At 40.9% G+C, this 18,325-nt stretch overlaps 1 protein-coding gene and 1 long non-coding RNA gene across 2 annotated transcripts; both read right to left on the bottom strand.

Annotated features, from left to right (window-relative positions):
• Positions 1 to 463: 463 nt before the first annotated feature.
• On the bottom strand, positions 464 to 1,387 carry LOC139463842 (uncharacterized). The gene is made up of 3 exons (XR_011653070.1): positions 1,302 to 1,387; positions 1,131 to 1,147; positions 464 to 590 (listed from the first exon to the last, which is right to left on the bottom strand). It is a non-coding gene; the product is annotated as an uncharacterized lncRNA (long non-coding RNA).
• Positions 1,388 to 5,620: 4,233 nt separating this feature from the next.
• LOC139464168 (latent-transforming growth factor beta-binding protein 2-like) lies at positions 5,621 to 16,339 on the bottom strand. The gene is made up of 9 exons (XM_071245695.1): positions 16,063 to 16,339; positions 14,708 to 14,974; positions 10,577 to 10,708; positions 9,360 to 9,494; positions 8,859 to 8,990; positions 7,655 to 7,789; positions 7,154 to 7,285; positions 6,008 to 6,119; positions 5,621 to 5,627 (listed from the first exon to the last, which is right to left on the bottom strand). The coding sequence occupies exons 1-9, from the start codon at positions 16,337 to 16,339 to the stop codon at positions 5,621 to 5,623; spliced, it is 1,329 nt and encodes a 442-aa protein (XP_071101796.1).
• Between the last annotated feature and the right edge of the window lie 1,986 nt (positions 16,340 to 18,325).

The following is an 18,325-nucleotide window of genomic DNA, read 5'->3' on the forward strand; positions in this document are numbered from 1 at the left end:
TTGACTGGACAAGTTTCGAAATCAGTCTTGACAAGTATCTCTTAGGTAACATACAAATGCTCTTTCGATCAACGTCAGTAGTTTCACTATACACTAAGTTGAACACCGCGGATCAAGGCCATAACTCTGTAAAAAATGAATTTACGACGCTAATTATCGAACTCATTTCAGATCATGCCCAGTAACATCAGTCAGAAAATTTGACCATTTTGAAAAGCGGACGGACGAACGGACGGACGGATGGACGAACTCCGTTCCTATATACCTCGCGCCACTTCGTGACGGGGGATACTAACAATATGCAGTTGTCAGACTGTGATTAACTACCCAGCTTATACTTTTACAACTGTCAGACTAGCTTCTCTGTTTCACTGCCGAATGAGGCAGACAGCGCCACTGGGAATACTGGCTTCTACCATTCACTACATCCACCAGAACGCCCACTGGTCCCACTCACCGTTCCTCAGACGACCTCTCAAAACTCTTCTTCTGGTTTCTGATCCTCATAAAGATGATAGCGATGATGGACGCCAGAATGATAATGAAGATAGGGATACCCACGGAGAGGCCGATAATAAGTCGATAGTCGCCTGAACACAAACATGATTTGATTGGGTTAATGTAAGTAGGAAGGCTTTGAGCATATATTGAAACAACATCGAGCATATTAACAATGTATTCAGCTGATGTCCACTGCAGTATAGTCTGTTGACACTTTGTGTCATAAACCATATTCTGCAATTTGAGGAAGCGAATATATATATATAGTTGTGTAACATGGCTAATTTATGGCTGATTCTACAGCACCATCTGGAATTGATTCTAAATCACTATATAATTTCATCTGTGTTCGATGAGGAATTTGTTCTATATGGTTATATAACATCATCTGTGATTGAAATTAATTCCATATCGCTAAATAACTTCATCTCTGATTGGTTATTAATTATATATAGCTTTATGGCATCATCTGTGATTAATTCTATATCATTATATAACAGCATCTGTAATTTGCAAAACCATGACATAATTAAAAATATTTATTGGAAAGGTGATTTCCAATAGCTCTATAAAGTTCTGTTTCAGGCAAAAGAAGATCTTAATGTGGAGCCGCATGACGATGTACTCACTTTCTTCTGGAACGAGCCTGAAAGGCAACACAGATTGATTAGCTGAAGAGTAAATGCTACATTTGATTTTAACTCATGTTAATTTACAAAAAAATGTATATTTGACAGAAACAACCACTTTGGAAATATCTTTTATGATCTGACGCAAGTTTTAGAAAATGGATCTCTTACTTGCAGACTGGTGTACCGTCATCCTTGACGCAGACTTCGTTACTCTTACAGTTGGTCCTGTAAGTGTCACACACATCTTTCGTCACTGAAACAAAGGACAGCAGACTATTGGGAACACGAGGCATGTCAAGTGACACTATAGCACAGGAGACTGCTGAGAACATCAGTCACGGGGTACACGTGCCAATATAGCAGAGAAGACTGCTGAGAACATCAGTCACTGGGTACAAGTGACAATATAGCACAGGAGACTGCTGAGAACATCAGTCACGGGATACAAGTGACAATATAGCACAGGAGACTGCTGAGAACATCAGTCACGGGGTACACGTGACAATTTAGCACAGGAGACTGCTGAGAACATCACTCACGGGGTACACGTGACAATTTAGCACAGGAGACTGCTGAGAACATCAGTCACGGGGTACACGTGACAATATAGCAGAGAAGACTGCTGAGAACATCAGTCACTGGGTACAAGTGGCAATATAGCACAGGAGACTGCTGAGAACATCAGTCATGGGTTACAAGTGACAATATAGCACAGGAGACTGCTGAGAACATCACTCACGGGGTACACGTGACAATTTAGCACAGGAGACTGCTGAGAACATCAGTCACTGGGTACAAGTGGCAATATAGCACAGGAGACTGCTGAGAACATCAGTCATGGGTTACAAGTGACAATATAGCACAGGAGACTGCTGAGAACATCACTCACGGGGTACAAGTGGCAATTTAGCACAGGAGACTGCTGAGAACATCAGTCACTGGGTACAAGTGGCAATATAGCACAGGAGACTGCTGAGAACATCAGTCATGGGTTACAAGTGACAATATAGCACAGGAGACTGCTGAGAACATCACTCACGGGGTACACGTGACAATTTAGCACAGGAGACTGCTGAGAACATCAGTCACTGGGTACACGTGACAATATAGCAGAGAAGACTGCTGAGAACATCAGTCACTGGGTACAAGTGACAATATAGCACAGGAGACTGCTGAGAACATCAGTCATGGGTTACAAGTGACAATATAGCACAGGAGACTGCTGAGAACATCACTCACGGGGTACACGTGACAATTTAGCACAGGAGACTGCTGAGAACATCAGTCATGGGTTACAAGTGACAATATAGCACAGGAGACTGCTGAGAACATCACTCACGGGGTACACGTGACAATTTAGCACAGGAGACTGCTGAGAACATCACTCACGGGGTACACGTGACAATTTAGCACAGGAGACTGCTGAGAACATCAGTCACGGGGTACACGTGACAATATAGCAGAGAAGACTGCTGAGAACATCAGTCACTGGGTACAAGTGGCAATATAGCACAGGAGACTGCTGAGAACATCAGTCATGGGTTACAAGTGACAATATAGCACAGGAGACTGCTGAGAACATCAGACATGGGGTACGCGTGACAATATAGCACGGGAGACTGCTCAGAACATCAGTCACGGGGTACACGTGACAATTTAGCACAGGAGACTGCTGAGAACATCAGTCAGGGGGTACATGTGACAATATAGCACAGGAGACTGCTGAGAACATCAGTCATGGGTTACAAGTGACAATATAGCACAGGAGACTGCTGAGAACATCACTCACGGGGTACACGTGACAATTTAGCACAGGAGACTGCTGAGAACATCACTCACGGGGTACACGTGACAATTTAGCACAGGAGACTGCTGAGAACATCAGTCACGGGGTACACGTGACAATATAGCAGAGAAGACTGCTGAGAACATCAGTCACTGGGTACAAGTGGCAATATAGCACAGGAGACTGCTGAGAACATCAGTCATGGGTTACAAGTGACAATATAGCACAGGAGACTGCTGAGAACATCACTCACGGGGTACACGTGACAATTTAGCACAGGAGACTGCTGAGAACATCAGTCAGGGGGTACATGTGACAATATAGCACAGGAGACTGCTGAGAACATCAGTCACGGGGTACATGTGACACTAGCACAAGAGTCTGCTGAGAACATCAGTCACGGGGTACACGTGACAATATGGCACAGGAGACTGCTGAGAACATCACTCACGGGGTACACGTGACACTAGCACAGGAGACTGCTGAGAACATCAGTCACGGGGTACACGTGACAATATAGCACAGGAGACTGCTGAGAACATCAGTCACGGGGTACACGTGACACTAGCACAGGCGACTGCTGAGAACATCAGTCACGGGGTACACGTGACACTAGCACAGGAGACTGCTGAGAACATCAGTCACTGGGTACACGCGACAATATGGCACAGGAGACTGCTGAGAACATCAGTCACGGGGTACACGTGACACTAGCACAGGAGACTGCTGAGAACATCAGTCACGGGGTACACGTGACAATATAGCACAGGAGACTGCTGAGAACATCAGTCACTGGGTACAAGTGACAATGTAGCACAGGAGACTGCTGAGAACATCAGTCACGGGGTACACGTGACAATATAGCACAGGAGACTGCTGAGAACATCAGTCACGGGGTACACGTGACAATATAGCACAGGAGACTGCTGAGAACATCAGTCACGGGGTACACGTTACAATATAGCAGAGGAGACTGACTACTCTACAGTAATCACCACAGCAATATTCTATGTATTTTGTATTAGCTCTGCATATGCTACTATTTCACGTATCAAGTATCGCATATAGGGGACTTCCCGTCTACCTGAAACCTATTGTTTAAAGGTTTGAAATCACTCGGGCTGGATATTACTTAAGAACAGATGATGTTATGGACAAGTAGCGGTGTAGCCTGACTATTTCTGGGTTCGGCGTCAAACAACAAATAAACTAACAAACAGAACATGTCAAGCCTCACTCACCATTAGCACCATCGACCGTCTGGGCAACAACTGATGCATTTACTCCATCGATAGGTAAGCTAGTATTAACTAGCTTGGTTGTGGCTTTTGCAAACTCTGCGGCAGCGTCAGTGGATCCCTTCTTGTTAATTTCAGTTGTGTAGTCAGCGATGACACTACCCGGTCTGAAGCACACACAGCACAAACGTCATATTGATGAAAATTCGTTGATAGTTATTTGAAATGCTTTGACATTGACATGCTAGACTGTATTGGGTTCAGTCATTATCTGTGCAAATACTGCGTCGATGTGGCTCGCACTTCGCTACGAAGAGTTGCGTCCTTTCATGGTCATGGGTTCGAAGCCCGGTTCGTCCTGATCATGTTTGTAGGTTTGTCAGAACTATACTGTGGTCTCAGGTTTCATCAAAGAGGTCAACGTCCGGAATCAATATCATTTTCCTCCCATATCAAACCGATACGTCGGGATATAACTGAAATACTGTTCAAAGGGTCGTTAAATTCAACTCACTCACTCACTCTCTGTGCTTATACAAGGTCTTCAGTAACAGCTGAAATGCACGCTTAATCCAAGGTTGAACTACTCACCTGATTCGGATGACAACAAGCGTGACAAAGGCATCACCTAGTTCGCTCTTGAAGTATATAATCAGCTGGAACAAAAAGAACGAAACGTTGACATGAATATATGATAACATTGTGAATAGTTAATGTATTGTAAAGACAAACTTTTCAAACATACAGTATTTAAAGGGAATGCTGATGCTTACATAGGCAGGGTATTGTACACCTTGAAATGTGCTGGCGTCCAATGATCGTGGGTTCGAATCACTGATTCACTCTGATTAGGGTTCATGCTCTGTCAGTACCATACCCATGCTCGTAGCTTTAACGAAAGTGGTAAATTACTAAGACTTGGATCACTTTGGGATTTCCGCCCATATCAAGTCGACACGCCTTGATATAAGTATGTATAACATGAATCTTCAAAGCAAGAAAATATCCAATCGAGATTCCATTTGGCGTAAGGGCAAAATAGCTGTGAAAGTTTTATGAATAGACAAATGAAAATCAGTGATGACACCAGGTGTTCGCGAAAAGGGTGAGCATGTCCTTCCCTACCGTTAATGTTCAAAGAGGGGTAAACCGGTTACAGCTGTATACTGGTGTCTTGTCGGGTACAAAGTACGAAGAGGGAGGACACATGTGTCCTAATCATCTCAGGCAACGGAATTGCGTTTCTTGGGCGTGTCAAAACTCAATGACTATCAAGTAAAACAATGCAGCGGCCTTTGCAAGATTAAGAGCCGTCATGGAACAAGACACGTCCAACCGAGTTTTCACGGTATCTTACCGCTATCTCTATGTCTTTGAGTAGTGTGGTATATACCACCGAGGTGTTTGTTGCGAAGACGCTTTCGTTCACTTGCTTATCAAGGCGGATACTAGCAGCGAATATTTCAACATCTGAAAAGGAAGACACAATTCGTGTCATCTACATGAATCAGCAAGAACAACGAAGAGTGGATGATCATTTCTCAACCTAATTACGAAGGATGTATGTACACGATGAACAGTTTGCATGTGTTAACTACAATACTCGCCATGATCAGTACCCAAGTGTTGTATAATGACATCAGTGATGATCAAATCATTTGAGTGAAATAAGCCACTTGTTTCAACGCTGATAATCTGTGTTTACTCGTCTACTCGTCTACTCCAGTTACACTAAACACTAGTATATTCAGTAATTATCTAGCTAAAAAGTTTGACACATCATTTTAACATGTGCATGTTTTTGTACTAACAGCGGTGATATGAAAGAGGAGCATATGTTACCGTCACACGTCTTTCCATCCTGGTTGACAGTTTGCCCTGTTGGGCACTCACACTTGAAGGAGCCGCCTGTGTTGACACAAGTAGCCTCACACGCGTGGCTGCCATCACACTCATTTATGTCTGGGAATTGAAATATCGGTATCAAAGGTATCACGTCAATCAGAAAAAACTCCGCTTCGGGACAGTGATTGGTGGGACATTCTATATATGTGATCAATTGTGAGATCACATTTTGACTTTTCATTACATCTCAAAACTTCAGTATCTTCGGAAGACAAAAATACAATTCATAAGTTTCAATTCATAAGTATTACAGAAATACATTGCATCAAACGTTTGGACTCATTTTCCGACTTATAACTGTTTATGTAACAATTGCAGGTTTAGATTTTGCTGAATTGAAAGTAGACATGTATGATTAAAGGTTTTGAAATTATGTCTTCATTACATTACGAACTAACGAGAGAAAAATATGATATGTTTGTACAGTCCGCACACATGGCGATTTTCTCTGAAGTAAGTTGATGTCAAACGTCTTTATGATGTCACAGCACAATTTTATCCCACCACCATAAGGTCCGTTATCTCCGGGTGGGTCACATATAAGAAAACATATAACACATTGCCACGGGGCCATAGAATTGAAAATACGTCAACACGGACTAGTCTAATGGCAACGATAACGGCTGGCCCTTTCATCTAAGGCAGCGCAGTTCGCTGTGTAGTTCGCTGTTCGCCGTGATCTTTATGTGCTTGAATACACTGATGGTTTCTATTTCAGGTCCTCTTTCATTAAATTGTCAGCATCATACCCGTGCCAGTTGGAACCATCAAAGTTGAAAACACCGTGATATAACGGAAATATTTTTCAAGGGGGGCACTTGTTCATGGAAACAATAGCTTAATGTAACCATGACGGCTGAGATGCCAGATTAGCTTCACTAAATGTGTTCGATCACAAGAAAGCACCACGTTGCAAAATTAGGTCTGTCTTGGGGCAAATGTGCGGCGGATAAAAGTAACCTGTGCATCCCTACTCCCATACAAGCACATCTTGAAGTATTACATAAGTTGAGTGATAGCTGAGCATACACGTGGATATTTAGTTGGTTTCGAGTTTTGGAGTTTGTTTCTGGTAAGCAAATCTGACTTACCATCACATTTGTTAGTTGTGACGTTCTTGACGTAGCCGCTGTCGCAGTTGCAGGAGAAGGAGCCTGGAGAGTTGTTACAGGTTGAGTTTGGTGTCCCGCTACATTGGTTGGCGTCCTGGCACTCATCAATATCTGTCACACAAGAAAGCAGACAGTATGACGACGTTGAATGAGAAGTTAAACAGCATGTGGGGCTCAATGTTATCAATCGAGTGTAAGAATCATGACTTGATACATGACTTGTAAAGTTGTGAAGTCAATATTTGAGTTTTATATTGTATCGTAACCATGCATGGGAAACATTATTGTATTTATCGTAAGGGTTGGATTCATACGTCACATTTGGACAACACCATGGTTGTACAATAAAGGTTACTTCAGTGATAGTAATGGTTGATACAATTAAAAGAAGAAATGCTACATTTTAAAAATGTAGAAGCTATGGTTGTAAGAGTAGCTGTAGCCTTCAATGCTATAGTTGTAGGCGATGAGTTCACTTACCATCACAGAGATTGGATGTGGTGTTCTTAAGGAAGCCTGAGTCACAATCACATCTGTAGCTTCCGTCTGTGTTGTTGCAGTTGGAGTCAGCCAGTCCGGAGCAGATGGTCATGTTTGCGGTGCACTCGTTCACGTCTGACAAGTGATTAAAATATAATGTACAATTTACAGATAAAACGTATAGTATATGTTCCGTAAACTATAAACATGATGCTTTTTACAAAGTTGTTTACTTGACAGAGCTGTGATGATCTTCAAAACTGGCTTGATGTACTTGAGCTTGGTTTCCACACCAATATCAACATATCCCCCCAGCTATGTCATCAGGGGATATTCTGCATTGATCTTCTGTTTCCTTCAATTCATATTTATTACAGAATTACATTGCATCAAACGTTTGGAGTCATTTTCCGACTTATAGGTGTTTATGTAATAATTGCAGGTTTACACATAATGTCTGATGAATTGAAAGTAGCCATGCATGATATAAGGTTTTGAAATAATCTCTTCATTGCATTAAGAACTACCGAGAGAAAAAAATGATATGTTTTACAATCCGCACACATAGTGATTTTCTCCGAAGTAAATTGACGTCCAATGTCTTTATGATGTCACAGCACAATTGTATCCCAGCACCTATAAGGTCACAAATAACAAAAGACACACTGCCACAGGACCATGGAATTAAAAATTCGTCAACACGGACTACTCTAATGGCAACGGTAGCGGCTGGCCCTTTCATCTAAGGCAGCGCAGTTCGCTGTGTAGTTCGCTGTTCGCCGTGCTCTATATGTGCTTGAATACACTGTTGGTTTGAATTTCAGGTCCTCCTTCATTAAATTGTCAGCCAGTGGGTACCATCAAAGTGGAAAACACCTTGATATAACGGAAATATTTTTCAAGGGGGGCACTTAACCCAACTTACTCACTCTTGTTCATGAAAACAATAGCTTAACGTAACCACGACGGCTGAGATGACAGATCACCTTCACCAAATGTGTTCGATCCTAAGAAAGCACCACGTTGCAAAATTAGGTCTGTCTTGGGGCAAATGTCCGGCGGATAAAAGTGACCTGTGCATCCCTACTCCCATACAAGCACATCTTGAAGTATTACATAAGTTGAGTGATAGCTGAGCATACACGTGGATATTTAGTTGGTTTCGAGTTTTGGAGTTTGTTTCTGGTAAGCAAATCTGACTTACCATCACATTTGTTAGTTGTGACGTTCTTGACGTAGCCGCTGTCGCAGTTGCAGGAGAAGGAGCCTGGAGAGTTGTTACAGGTTGAGTTTGGTGTCCCGCTACATTGGTTGGCGTCCTGGCACTCATCAATATCTGTCACACAAGAAAGCAGACAGTATGACGACGTTGAATGAGAAGTTAAACAGCATGTGGGGCTCAATGTTATCAATCGAGTGTAAGAATCATGACTTGATACATGACTTGGAAAGTTGTGAAGTCAATATTTGAGTTTTATATTGTATCGTAACCATGCATGGGAAACATTATTGTATTTATCGTAAGGGTTGGATTCATACGTCACATTTGGACAACACCATGGTTGTACAATAAAGGTTACTTCAGTGATAGTAATGGTTGATACAATTAAAAGAAGAAATGCTACATTTTAAAAATGTAGAAGCTATGGTTGTAAGAGTAGCTGTAGCCTTCAATGCTATAGTTGTAGGCGATGAGTTCACTTACCATCACAGAGATTGGATGTGGTGTTCTTAAGGAAGCCTGAGTCACAATCACATCTGTAGCTTCCGTCTGTGTTGTTGCAGTTGGAGTCAGCCAGTCCGGAGCAGATGGTCATGTTTGCGGTGCACTCGTTCACGTCTGACAAGTGATTAAAATATAATGTACAATTTACAGATAAAACGTATAGTATATGTTCCGTAAACTATAAACATGATGCTTTTTACAAAGTTGTTTACTTGACAGAGCTGTGATGATCTTCAAAACTGGCTTGATGTACTTGAGCTTGGTTTCCACACCAATATCAACATATTCCTCCAGCTATGTCATCAGGGGATATTCTGCATTGATCTTCTGTTTCCTTCAATTCATATTTATTACAGAATTACATTGCATCAAACGTTTGGAGTCATTTTCCGACTTATAGGTGTTTATGTAATAATTGCAGGTTTACACATAATGTCTGATGAATTGAAAGTAGCCATGCATGATATAAGGTTTTGAAATAATCTCTTCATTGCATTAAGAACTACCGAGAGAAAAAAATGATATGTTTTACAATCCGCACACATAGTGATTTTCTCCGAAGTAAATTGACGTCCAATGTCTTTATGATGTCACAGCACAATTGTATCCCAGCACCTATAAGGTCACAAATAACAAAAGACACACTGCCACAGGACCATGGAATTAAAAATTCGTCAACACGGACTACTCTAATGGCAACGGTAGCGGCTGGCCCTTTCATCTAAGGCAGCGCAGTTCGCTGTGTTGTTCGCTGTTCGCCGTGCTCTATATGTGCTTGAATACACTGTTGGTTTGAATTTTATGTCCTCCTTCATTAAATAGTCAGCATCATACCCGTGCCAGTGGGTATCACCAAAGTTGAAAACACCGTGATACAACGGAAATATTTTTCAAGGGGGGCACTTAACCCAACTTACTCGCTCTTGTTCATGAAAACAATAACTTAACGTAACCATGACGGCCGAGATGCCAGATCACCTTCACCAAATGTGTTCGATCCTAAGAAAGCACCACGTTGCAAAATTAGGTCTGTCTTGGGGCAAATGTGCGGCGGAAGAAAGTGACCTGTGCATCTCTGCTCCCATACAAGCACATCTTGAAGTATCACATGAGTTGAGTGATAGCTGAGCATACACGTGGATATTTAGTGGGTTTCGAGTTTTGGAGTTTGTTTCTGGTAAGCAAATCTGACTTACCATCACATTTGGTGGTGGTGACGTTCTTGACGTAGCCGCTGTCGCAGTTGCAGGAAAAGGAGCCTTGGGAGTTGCTACAGGTGGAGTTTGGTGTCCCGCTACATTGGTTGGTGGGCCGGCACTCATCAATATCTGTCACACAAGAAAGCAGACAGTATGGCGACGTTGAATGAGAAGTTATACAACATGTGGGTCTAATTATTATCAATCTAACATAAGAATCATGAATTGAAACATGACTTGGAAGGTTGTGAAGTGGATATTTGAGTGTTATCTTCTTTTAACGTATTTTGGTATGACGCGTCCGTGACTCTAACCCCCGTCCTTTCGCTCTCTGGGCTGACCACGGATCGAAGTTAATGGTATGCTCCAGTTCTAGGTGCACATACTTCTGTTGCATAATAAGAGTGCGTGCGGCAATATTTCAGCCATGTCGTGACTGTATAAGCAGATCGTACATGAGTTGATTGTATTATTGAATATTACAAGGTGCTATAGTTACAGATAAATGTATTGCTTTTTTAAGTAGATGCAACAGTTTTTTGGTTAGATGTTGCAGTAATATGTTATAATTTATTATACAATAGTTGTCGCAGACATTACAGTTTATACTACATGTATCAGTCCATACTACGGCTGTTGTAATAGATACTCTATTCTCTGAGAAGATGCAGTTTTAGACGACGATTCACAGGATTTATTTGCAGTTACAACAGTTACACGTTTTGATACAACTACACTACAACTTAAGGAGTTAGTTTTTAGTTAAATAAAGATTAAGAAGGTATAGAAGAAGACGACGATGAAGGAGATGAAGATGATGATAAAGGAGACAATGAAGATGGTAAAGAAGAACGCGATAAAAAGAGATAAAGAAGAAGGAATAGGAGATGAGGAAGATGAAGGAGATGAAGAAAAATATAATTTTATTGATGAATATGATAAAATGAGAAGTGGAAGATGATGAAAAAAGATGATGAAGAAGACTTAAAGTAATGATGAAAATGACAATATAAGAAGAAGATGATGTAGAACATGAAGAAGATACAAACGGAGAAGAGGATGATGGACAAGAAGATGAAAAATGAGAAGATGAAGAAGATAAGTTTATAGAAAAGCAGAAAATTTTGATGATGATGACGATGATGTTAATGAAGAAGATAAGAAGAACAAGATGAAGATGAAGAATGTGATGACGATGATGAAGAAGGCGATGATGAAGATAAGAGTGAGTGAGTGAGTGAGTGAGTTGGGTTTAACGCCACTTATTCCAGTCAGCTTAAAGCCCGGGGTGATGCAGGTCTCAGACGTTTACCACTTCGGTGAAACCTACGAGCACGGGTATGGTGCTGACAAACCTAGAAACATAACTGGGGCGAACCGGGATTCGAACCCAGAATCATAGGTTTCTGGCATGCCCAAAGGACGCAACTCTGCACAGCGAATTGCGGCGTCTTAGACGATTGGGCCATCCGTGCCCCCAGATGAAGATAAGAAGAAGGTGATGAACAAAAAGACGAGAAGGAGGAAATGAAGCAGAAGACGATGTTGAATATAAGTTGATGGAAAAGAAAGAGAAGATAAAGCAGAAGAAGATGATGCAGAAGAACATGATGAAAGGAAGATGAAAAAGATAATGAAAGAAAATGAAGGAGACGATGAAAATGAAAAAAAATGAGTACATGAGAAGAAGACGATACTGAAGAAAACGAATAATAATAATTTGAAAAAAAAATCAAATTTAAGAAAAGAAGATAATGAAGACAGAGAAGAAGATTATGATGAAGAAGAAGATGAAGACAGTGAGAAGGTACAAAAAAGAACATAATAAATTGACGATGATCAATGAGAAATTTAGAAGATAATGGCAAATGACGAGAAGAAGCTGATGAACAATATGAAAAATGAGAAATGATGAAGAAAATGAGATGGTGAAAAAGAAAGTGAAGAAGATGACAAAGAAGAAGAGATGAATAAGGAGACTGGGAAACGAGAAAAAAAATGAAGAAATGAGACGATGTGGAGAAAGGAGAATAATAGAAAGGGGAAGAAGATGATGACCAAGAAGATAAGATGAAAAAGAGGAAGTTAAAAGAGAGGAAGAAGATGAAGAAAGAGACGAAGGTGATGAAATACAAAATAAACAAAAAGAAGGAAACAACCAAATAGAAGAAGAAGATACGAAGATGATGAAAAAGGAGTATGAGAAGGTGATGAAGACGACAGAAAAGGAAAAGGAGATGGAGATAAGAAGATGAAAAAGAAAACGAGGATGAACATGAAAATGAAAATTGAGAAGATGAAGAAGAAGATGAGAAGATGAAAAAGAAGAGGCTGATGACCATGAAGATGATGAGAAAAAAAAGAAGATATTAAAAACCAAAGATAAAGGAGAAGATAATGATGAAGAAGATAAGAAAGAGGAGGAGAAGTGAAAAGGAAGAAGATGAAGATGATGATGAAGAAGACAAAGAGGACATACACAAGAGAAGATGAAGATAAGGAGCAGCTGATGAAAAGGTAAAGAAAATGATAAAAAACAAGAAGATCAAAAATGAAAAGATGAAGAATATGACGTAGAAAATTACGAGGTGAAAAAAGACGACGAAATTGCTGAGGAATAAGGAGGTGGAAAAGGAGAAGTGAGATGTTGATGATGAAGAAGGATGAACAAGATGAAAAAAAATGACGACGAGGAAGATAATATGAAAGTGAAAAAGAAATCGAAGATTTCAATGAAGAAAAAGATGAGATAAATGAGGAGATGAAAAAGGAGAAGAACATGATAAGAAGATGGAACATGATGAAGAAGGAGATGACGATGATGGAAGAAATAAAAAAAGATTGAGAATAAGATGGTGATGAAGAGTACAATGGAGACTATACAATTTTTAATAAGAAAAAGAGGGAAAAGATGAAATAGAAGAATATGAAGACACGAAGAAGATGATGAAGAAGAGGATAAAAAATGAGTAGACGATTCAAAATGAAGCAGAAGTATATGAGAAGGTGATGAAGAACATAGAAGAGGAAAAAGATATGAAAGGTGGAGATAAAGGAGAAGAAGATAAGAATCAGAAGATGAAGAAAAGAAAAACATGAGGACGACGATGAAGGTAAAGAAAACGGCGCAGATGATGCTAAAGTAGCTGATTAAGGTGAATATTAAAAAGAAACAGAAGAGAAAGAGAAGGAATAAAACGAATGAGAAGATACAAAAGAAGAAGATGAAGATAAGAAGCAGATGACGAAGATGATGATAAAGGAGATAAAAAATGAGAAGATGAGTCTTCTAAAGACTAAAGAGGAGACGATGATGAGGACTTAGGGAGATGGAAATGGGAAGAAACTGAGAAAATGATGAAAAAGAAGATAAAGGAGAAGGTGATGATGAAAAAGATGATAAAGATAAACAAGACAAAGGAAGGTGAAAAACTGATGATGAAGAAGAAGGTTATTTAGAAAAAGAAGAAGAAAAATATGTGAAGAAAACTATGAAGAAGGTGGTGGTAAAGAATAATCGTGATAATAGGATGATGACTTTGAAGGAGAAGGTGAAAAAGAAGAAGACGAAGAAAATGAAGGAGAAGAAAGATGAAGAAGAAAACGCACAAATCAGGTATGGCAATAAAAATATTGATAAAAAGTATACATTGTCAGTCCGTATGGCCCATGATACACATGGTATATATACAAATATGCTTAATGGACAAGATGCATATATCAATTAAAATACAGATTAATTTTACTTAGGATAAGGTGGGGTTAAAGCGAAAGCTTGTGTTTTCTTCGCTGAAACATTTAGGATAGTAATGTGGCTGGGGGTTTAATAGACGTACGGTCTGGTACAGATACGTGGGTCTACGCTTTCTGTTTGTCTAAATGTTTCCTAACGGAACTATAAATGCACCGACTGAGGTGAATTGTGTCACAGCGTGGTATTCTTACGTCATCAATGCAAAGATTGTATTTTAAGGGAGACTTTGCTCTAGGTGCCCATGTTGAGTTGTGAAACAGAACATTCTCTTCTATATAGTGAGGAAAATCTTTTATAAAAAATAATAAATCTCGAACTTCTTGACTCAAAAAAGCAAGGAATGTCACCATACGCCATACCATACTAGTACTTACCATCACACATCATAGAGGTAGGGTTTTCCAGGTACCCGCTGTTACATTTGCAGGAGAAGGAGCCGACGGTGTTGCTACAGTTAGAGTTGGGTGTGCCAGAGCATATGGTGGCGTTGTCCGTGCATTCATCAACATCGGTACCACAACTATCGCCTTTCCATCCATTCACACACGTGCACGTGCCATTAACACTGTTGCAGTTGACGGAGTTGACGCCACACGTGCATCTGTTGGCACAGTTCTTACCCCAGTGGTTTGCGTCACAGGCTGAAATATTTGAATTGTTTCTTCGGTAACATCTACATATTGGGCGATGGGTAGATGGAGACTCAATGCATTTCCTTGCGTCATGCCAATTGATACATGATATTTGCAGAACAGCAAATATCTCCTTCACAGAGGTAACAATGTTACCCAGTGGTCTCCAAATTGAATTCAAATCATATCACATTTCCGAAATGATATTTCCCCGAAAATATAGTCATTCGCATTTTTCATAAGGCTTGTCCATCTGCACGCAGAGCGGAAGGTCGATGGTTTGTCATACCATAAGATGTAAAATATTAGAGGATAAAACAACAAGTGGTCAGCTTGGTGGCAGTATACTGTGTCTAAGTGGAGTATCCATGCTAAACTCAGTGGGTGGCATGGTACTCAGAGGGCTAACCCTACAAAACTAGCATGAGTCCGAGAGAGTACAAGCACCTACACACACGACCGAACACCTGGTGTCATCACTGATTTTCAGTGATCGATTCAAATAATTAGACCAATATAAAAGACCAATACTTCCCAAGAAATCTCTTATTATGCATGGTAACCTATATACATATACTTGTCAGACAAGCGTACGTATAACTATCATAAAAATATAAGGTATGATCGGTGTGTTGTTTTTGGATGATTGCATCTGTCATGATAATTTTCGTATCTCTAACACTTGTACCCGGTAGGATGAGGTGGTAATGTGAGTGTGACTGCAACTTCGGTTGTATACATCGAGGGAGCTGAGAATGAAAAATCGAGTGCACACTGATCCACTGACTGGAGTAATAATGGTGCGCGCTGGATCATTAACGAGTTTATTAAGCACCTCTATTAATTAATATTATACGACAAGCGGCATTTCCAGATTTGACACCATCCAGTGGTTAAAGTGTTTGCTCATCAAGCCGTAGGTCGGGTTCGATTTCCCACATGGGTACAATGTGTAAAGCCCATTTCTGGAGTCCCCCCGCTGTGATATTGCTGGAACATTACTAAAGGAGGCGTAAAAACCATACTTGCTCATTGTATACGACATCATTTAGGACTCTACCATATCGTTAGATACAGTAAGTGATATATCCACCCACCTTCACACGTATTGAATGCTGTCCTGAAGAATCCTTCATCACACTCGCAGATGAAACTTCCATTTGTGTTTGTACAGAAGCTGTTATTGCCACAGTTGTAAGCGGGGCACTCGTCCACGTCGCCGGAACACGTGACCCCCTGCCAGCCCGTAAGGCAGGTGCATGTGCCGTTTACCTGATTACACGTCACAGTATTGGCAACGTTACAGTTACAGTTGCTCCCGCACTCTTGGCCATAGGTACCTTGTACACAATCTGGTGATGATAGAAGGGTCATGATATATATTTGATAGTGATTCATAAACACATGGTTTTGATATCGTCGGGGTCGTAATGGACTATATTTTTAGCAGAGAATTCTTATGATGCTACGACATTCAAGGCCTCAGCAAAGTTTTCAAAACATGTTATGATAGACAGTGGGACATTTCGAATTTGACGCATCAGTGGCCAAACTCATATCCGATGCAATTCTCTATTTTGATTGGTACCATAAGTTCCCATGTGGTTTCAGGTGTACCATTGAGTTGCCTTTGTATGTGTTTGTGACAGGTGCCACTGGTAGGGCAGGATGTGTTCATCATTTCGCGGACACCAGCTATTATCACGTTTAGCAGTAATTTGATAAAGTCGGAATCGTGCAATGGACTCATGGAAAAACATATTCTCTGATATACATTAATTTATATTTCTCTTAATATTAAATGCATAAATGCCACTAAACATAATTGTCTTTGTTTGGCCCCTTATTCCTCAAACACGTTCGTCCGTATTTACAAAGTGAACATAAGTAACTCTATGAAGAAATGGGAAAATTCTGGTGATATCAAGTTTCAGGTGTGAGGTTACGGTAGAACGTGGTAATTGCCCTAGAAACCACCTACCTAAGCACGTGACACCATCACTCTGGAGTTTGGAGCCATTCTTACAAACGCACTCATAGCCGCCGCCATTCGGTTTGTTGTTGCAGGTGGCGCCCCCTGTCGCGCAAGGATCCGTCCCTTCTGTGCACTCGTCCACATCTGAATGTAACACGACAGCATTTCAATTGCATGGATGTTAAATGTGCTGAATTTGAAAACATGCAGTTGTAATTTAAGTAGTTTGACGTTGAGCCCAGTTCAGTACTTGCGAAATACAACGCATAAAAAGAAGTGCACTACACGATCATATAACACGACACTGCAGTACAACCGCGTAGGAATCAGTGTAGTGTTCAGCAGAGTACCACTGTGTAGCAGATAATCTGATGGACATATGTATGGGAACGTCTGTGTTCCCTTTTTTCCATCAGCCAGAGTGAGTGAGGGTGGACAAGACGTCTAAAACGCCGGAATTCGCTGTGCCAGGTTGTAACGTTTAGTCGTGCCAAAGTGATCTGCATGCATGATGTTCTCTCCCATTCATCTGACGTAACAAACTGAAATATTCTGAAAGCGACGTTGAGCCGACCTCACTCACTCACTTTCCGTTTGAAAAAATTAACTGTGCGTGGGATAGTAAAGCGCACTTGTTTATTTCTTTCTTTTGTTTATCCAGCATATTGGTTAATCCGACATAATCATAGGCAACCGATCATGACTGTATTTGTAGAACTCACCAACGCAGAGTGTTGAGTTGGAAGGGTTCTCATTGAACCCGCTGTTGCAGAAGCAGGACTCGTTCCCCTGATCTACTTGACATCCCTGTTCACATTGAAGTGTCGTACACATGGTCGTCGCTGTAAAACAAGAGTGTGTGGTAAGGTGAGCTAACATTAAGACGGGCTTATGTAAAAGAAGAAATGAGATGAGCAGCTATGACTCTGCATATTCCATGACTCGTTTGAAGTGTGTGCGTGTGCCTGTGCGTGTGTGTCCAGCTACATATAACTGTAATAATCAAGTCTGGACCAGACAGTCCAGTGATCGATATTGTGAGCAACGATCACGCCGTATGAAACGTACAGTGAGTTATGAACCTGAATATTTTCCTGACACCATTCCATCCCCTAAACACGTGCACGGGCTTGAAGGAAGGGTTAAAATGAGCCATGACGCTGAACGCGTGTATAACGTCGCAGCGTAAAGGCGGGATTCAAGGAAGAGATAAGCTAAATTTGACGCTGAACCTGGCCATGACGCCATAACATAAACATTGGTTTGCAAGAAGGGATAAGGTGGGCATTGACGCTGAACGTTTCAATGACACAATTCCATAAAATAGGCTTGAGGAAACGGATAAGGCGACCGACTGCGCTGAACATCGGGGTGGGATGGGACGT

This window comes from Haliotis cracherodii, unplaced genomic scaffold (genome assembly GCF_022045235.1).
Source record: "Haliotis cracherodii isolate W230 unplaced genomic scaffold, xgHalCrac1.p SCAF_16, whole genome shotgun sequence".
NCBI classification, from domain to species: Eukaryota; Metazoa; Mollusca; class Gastropoda; order Lepetellida; family Haliotidae; genus Haliotis; species Haliotis cracherodii.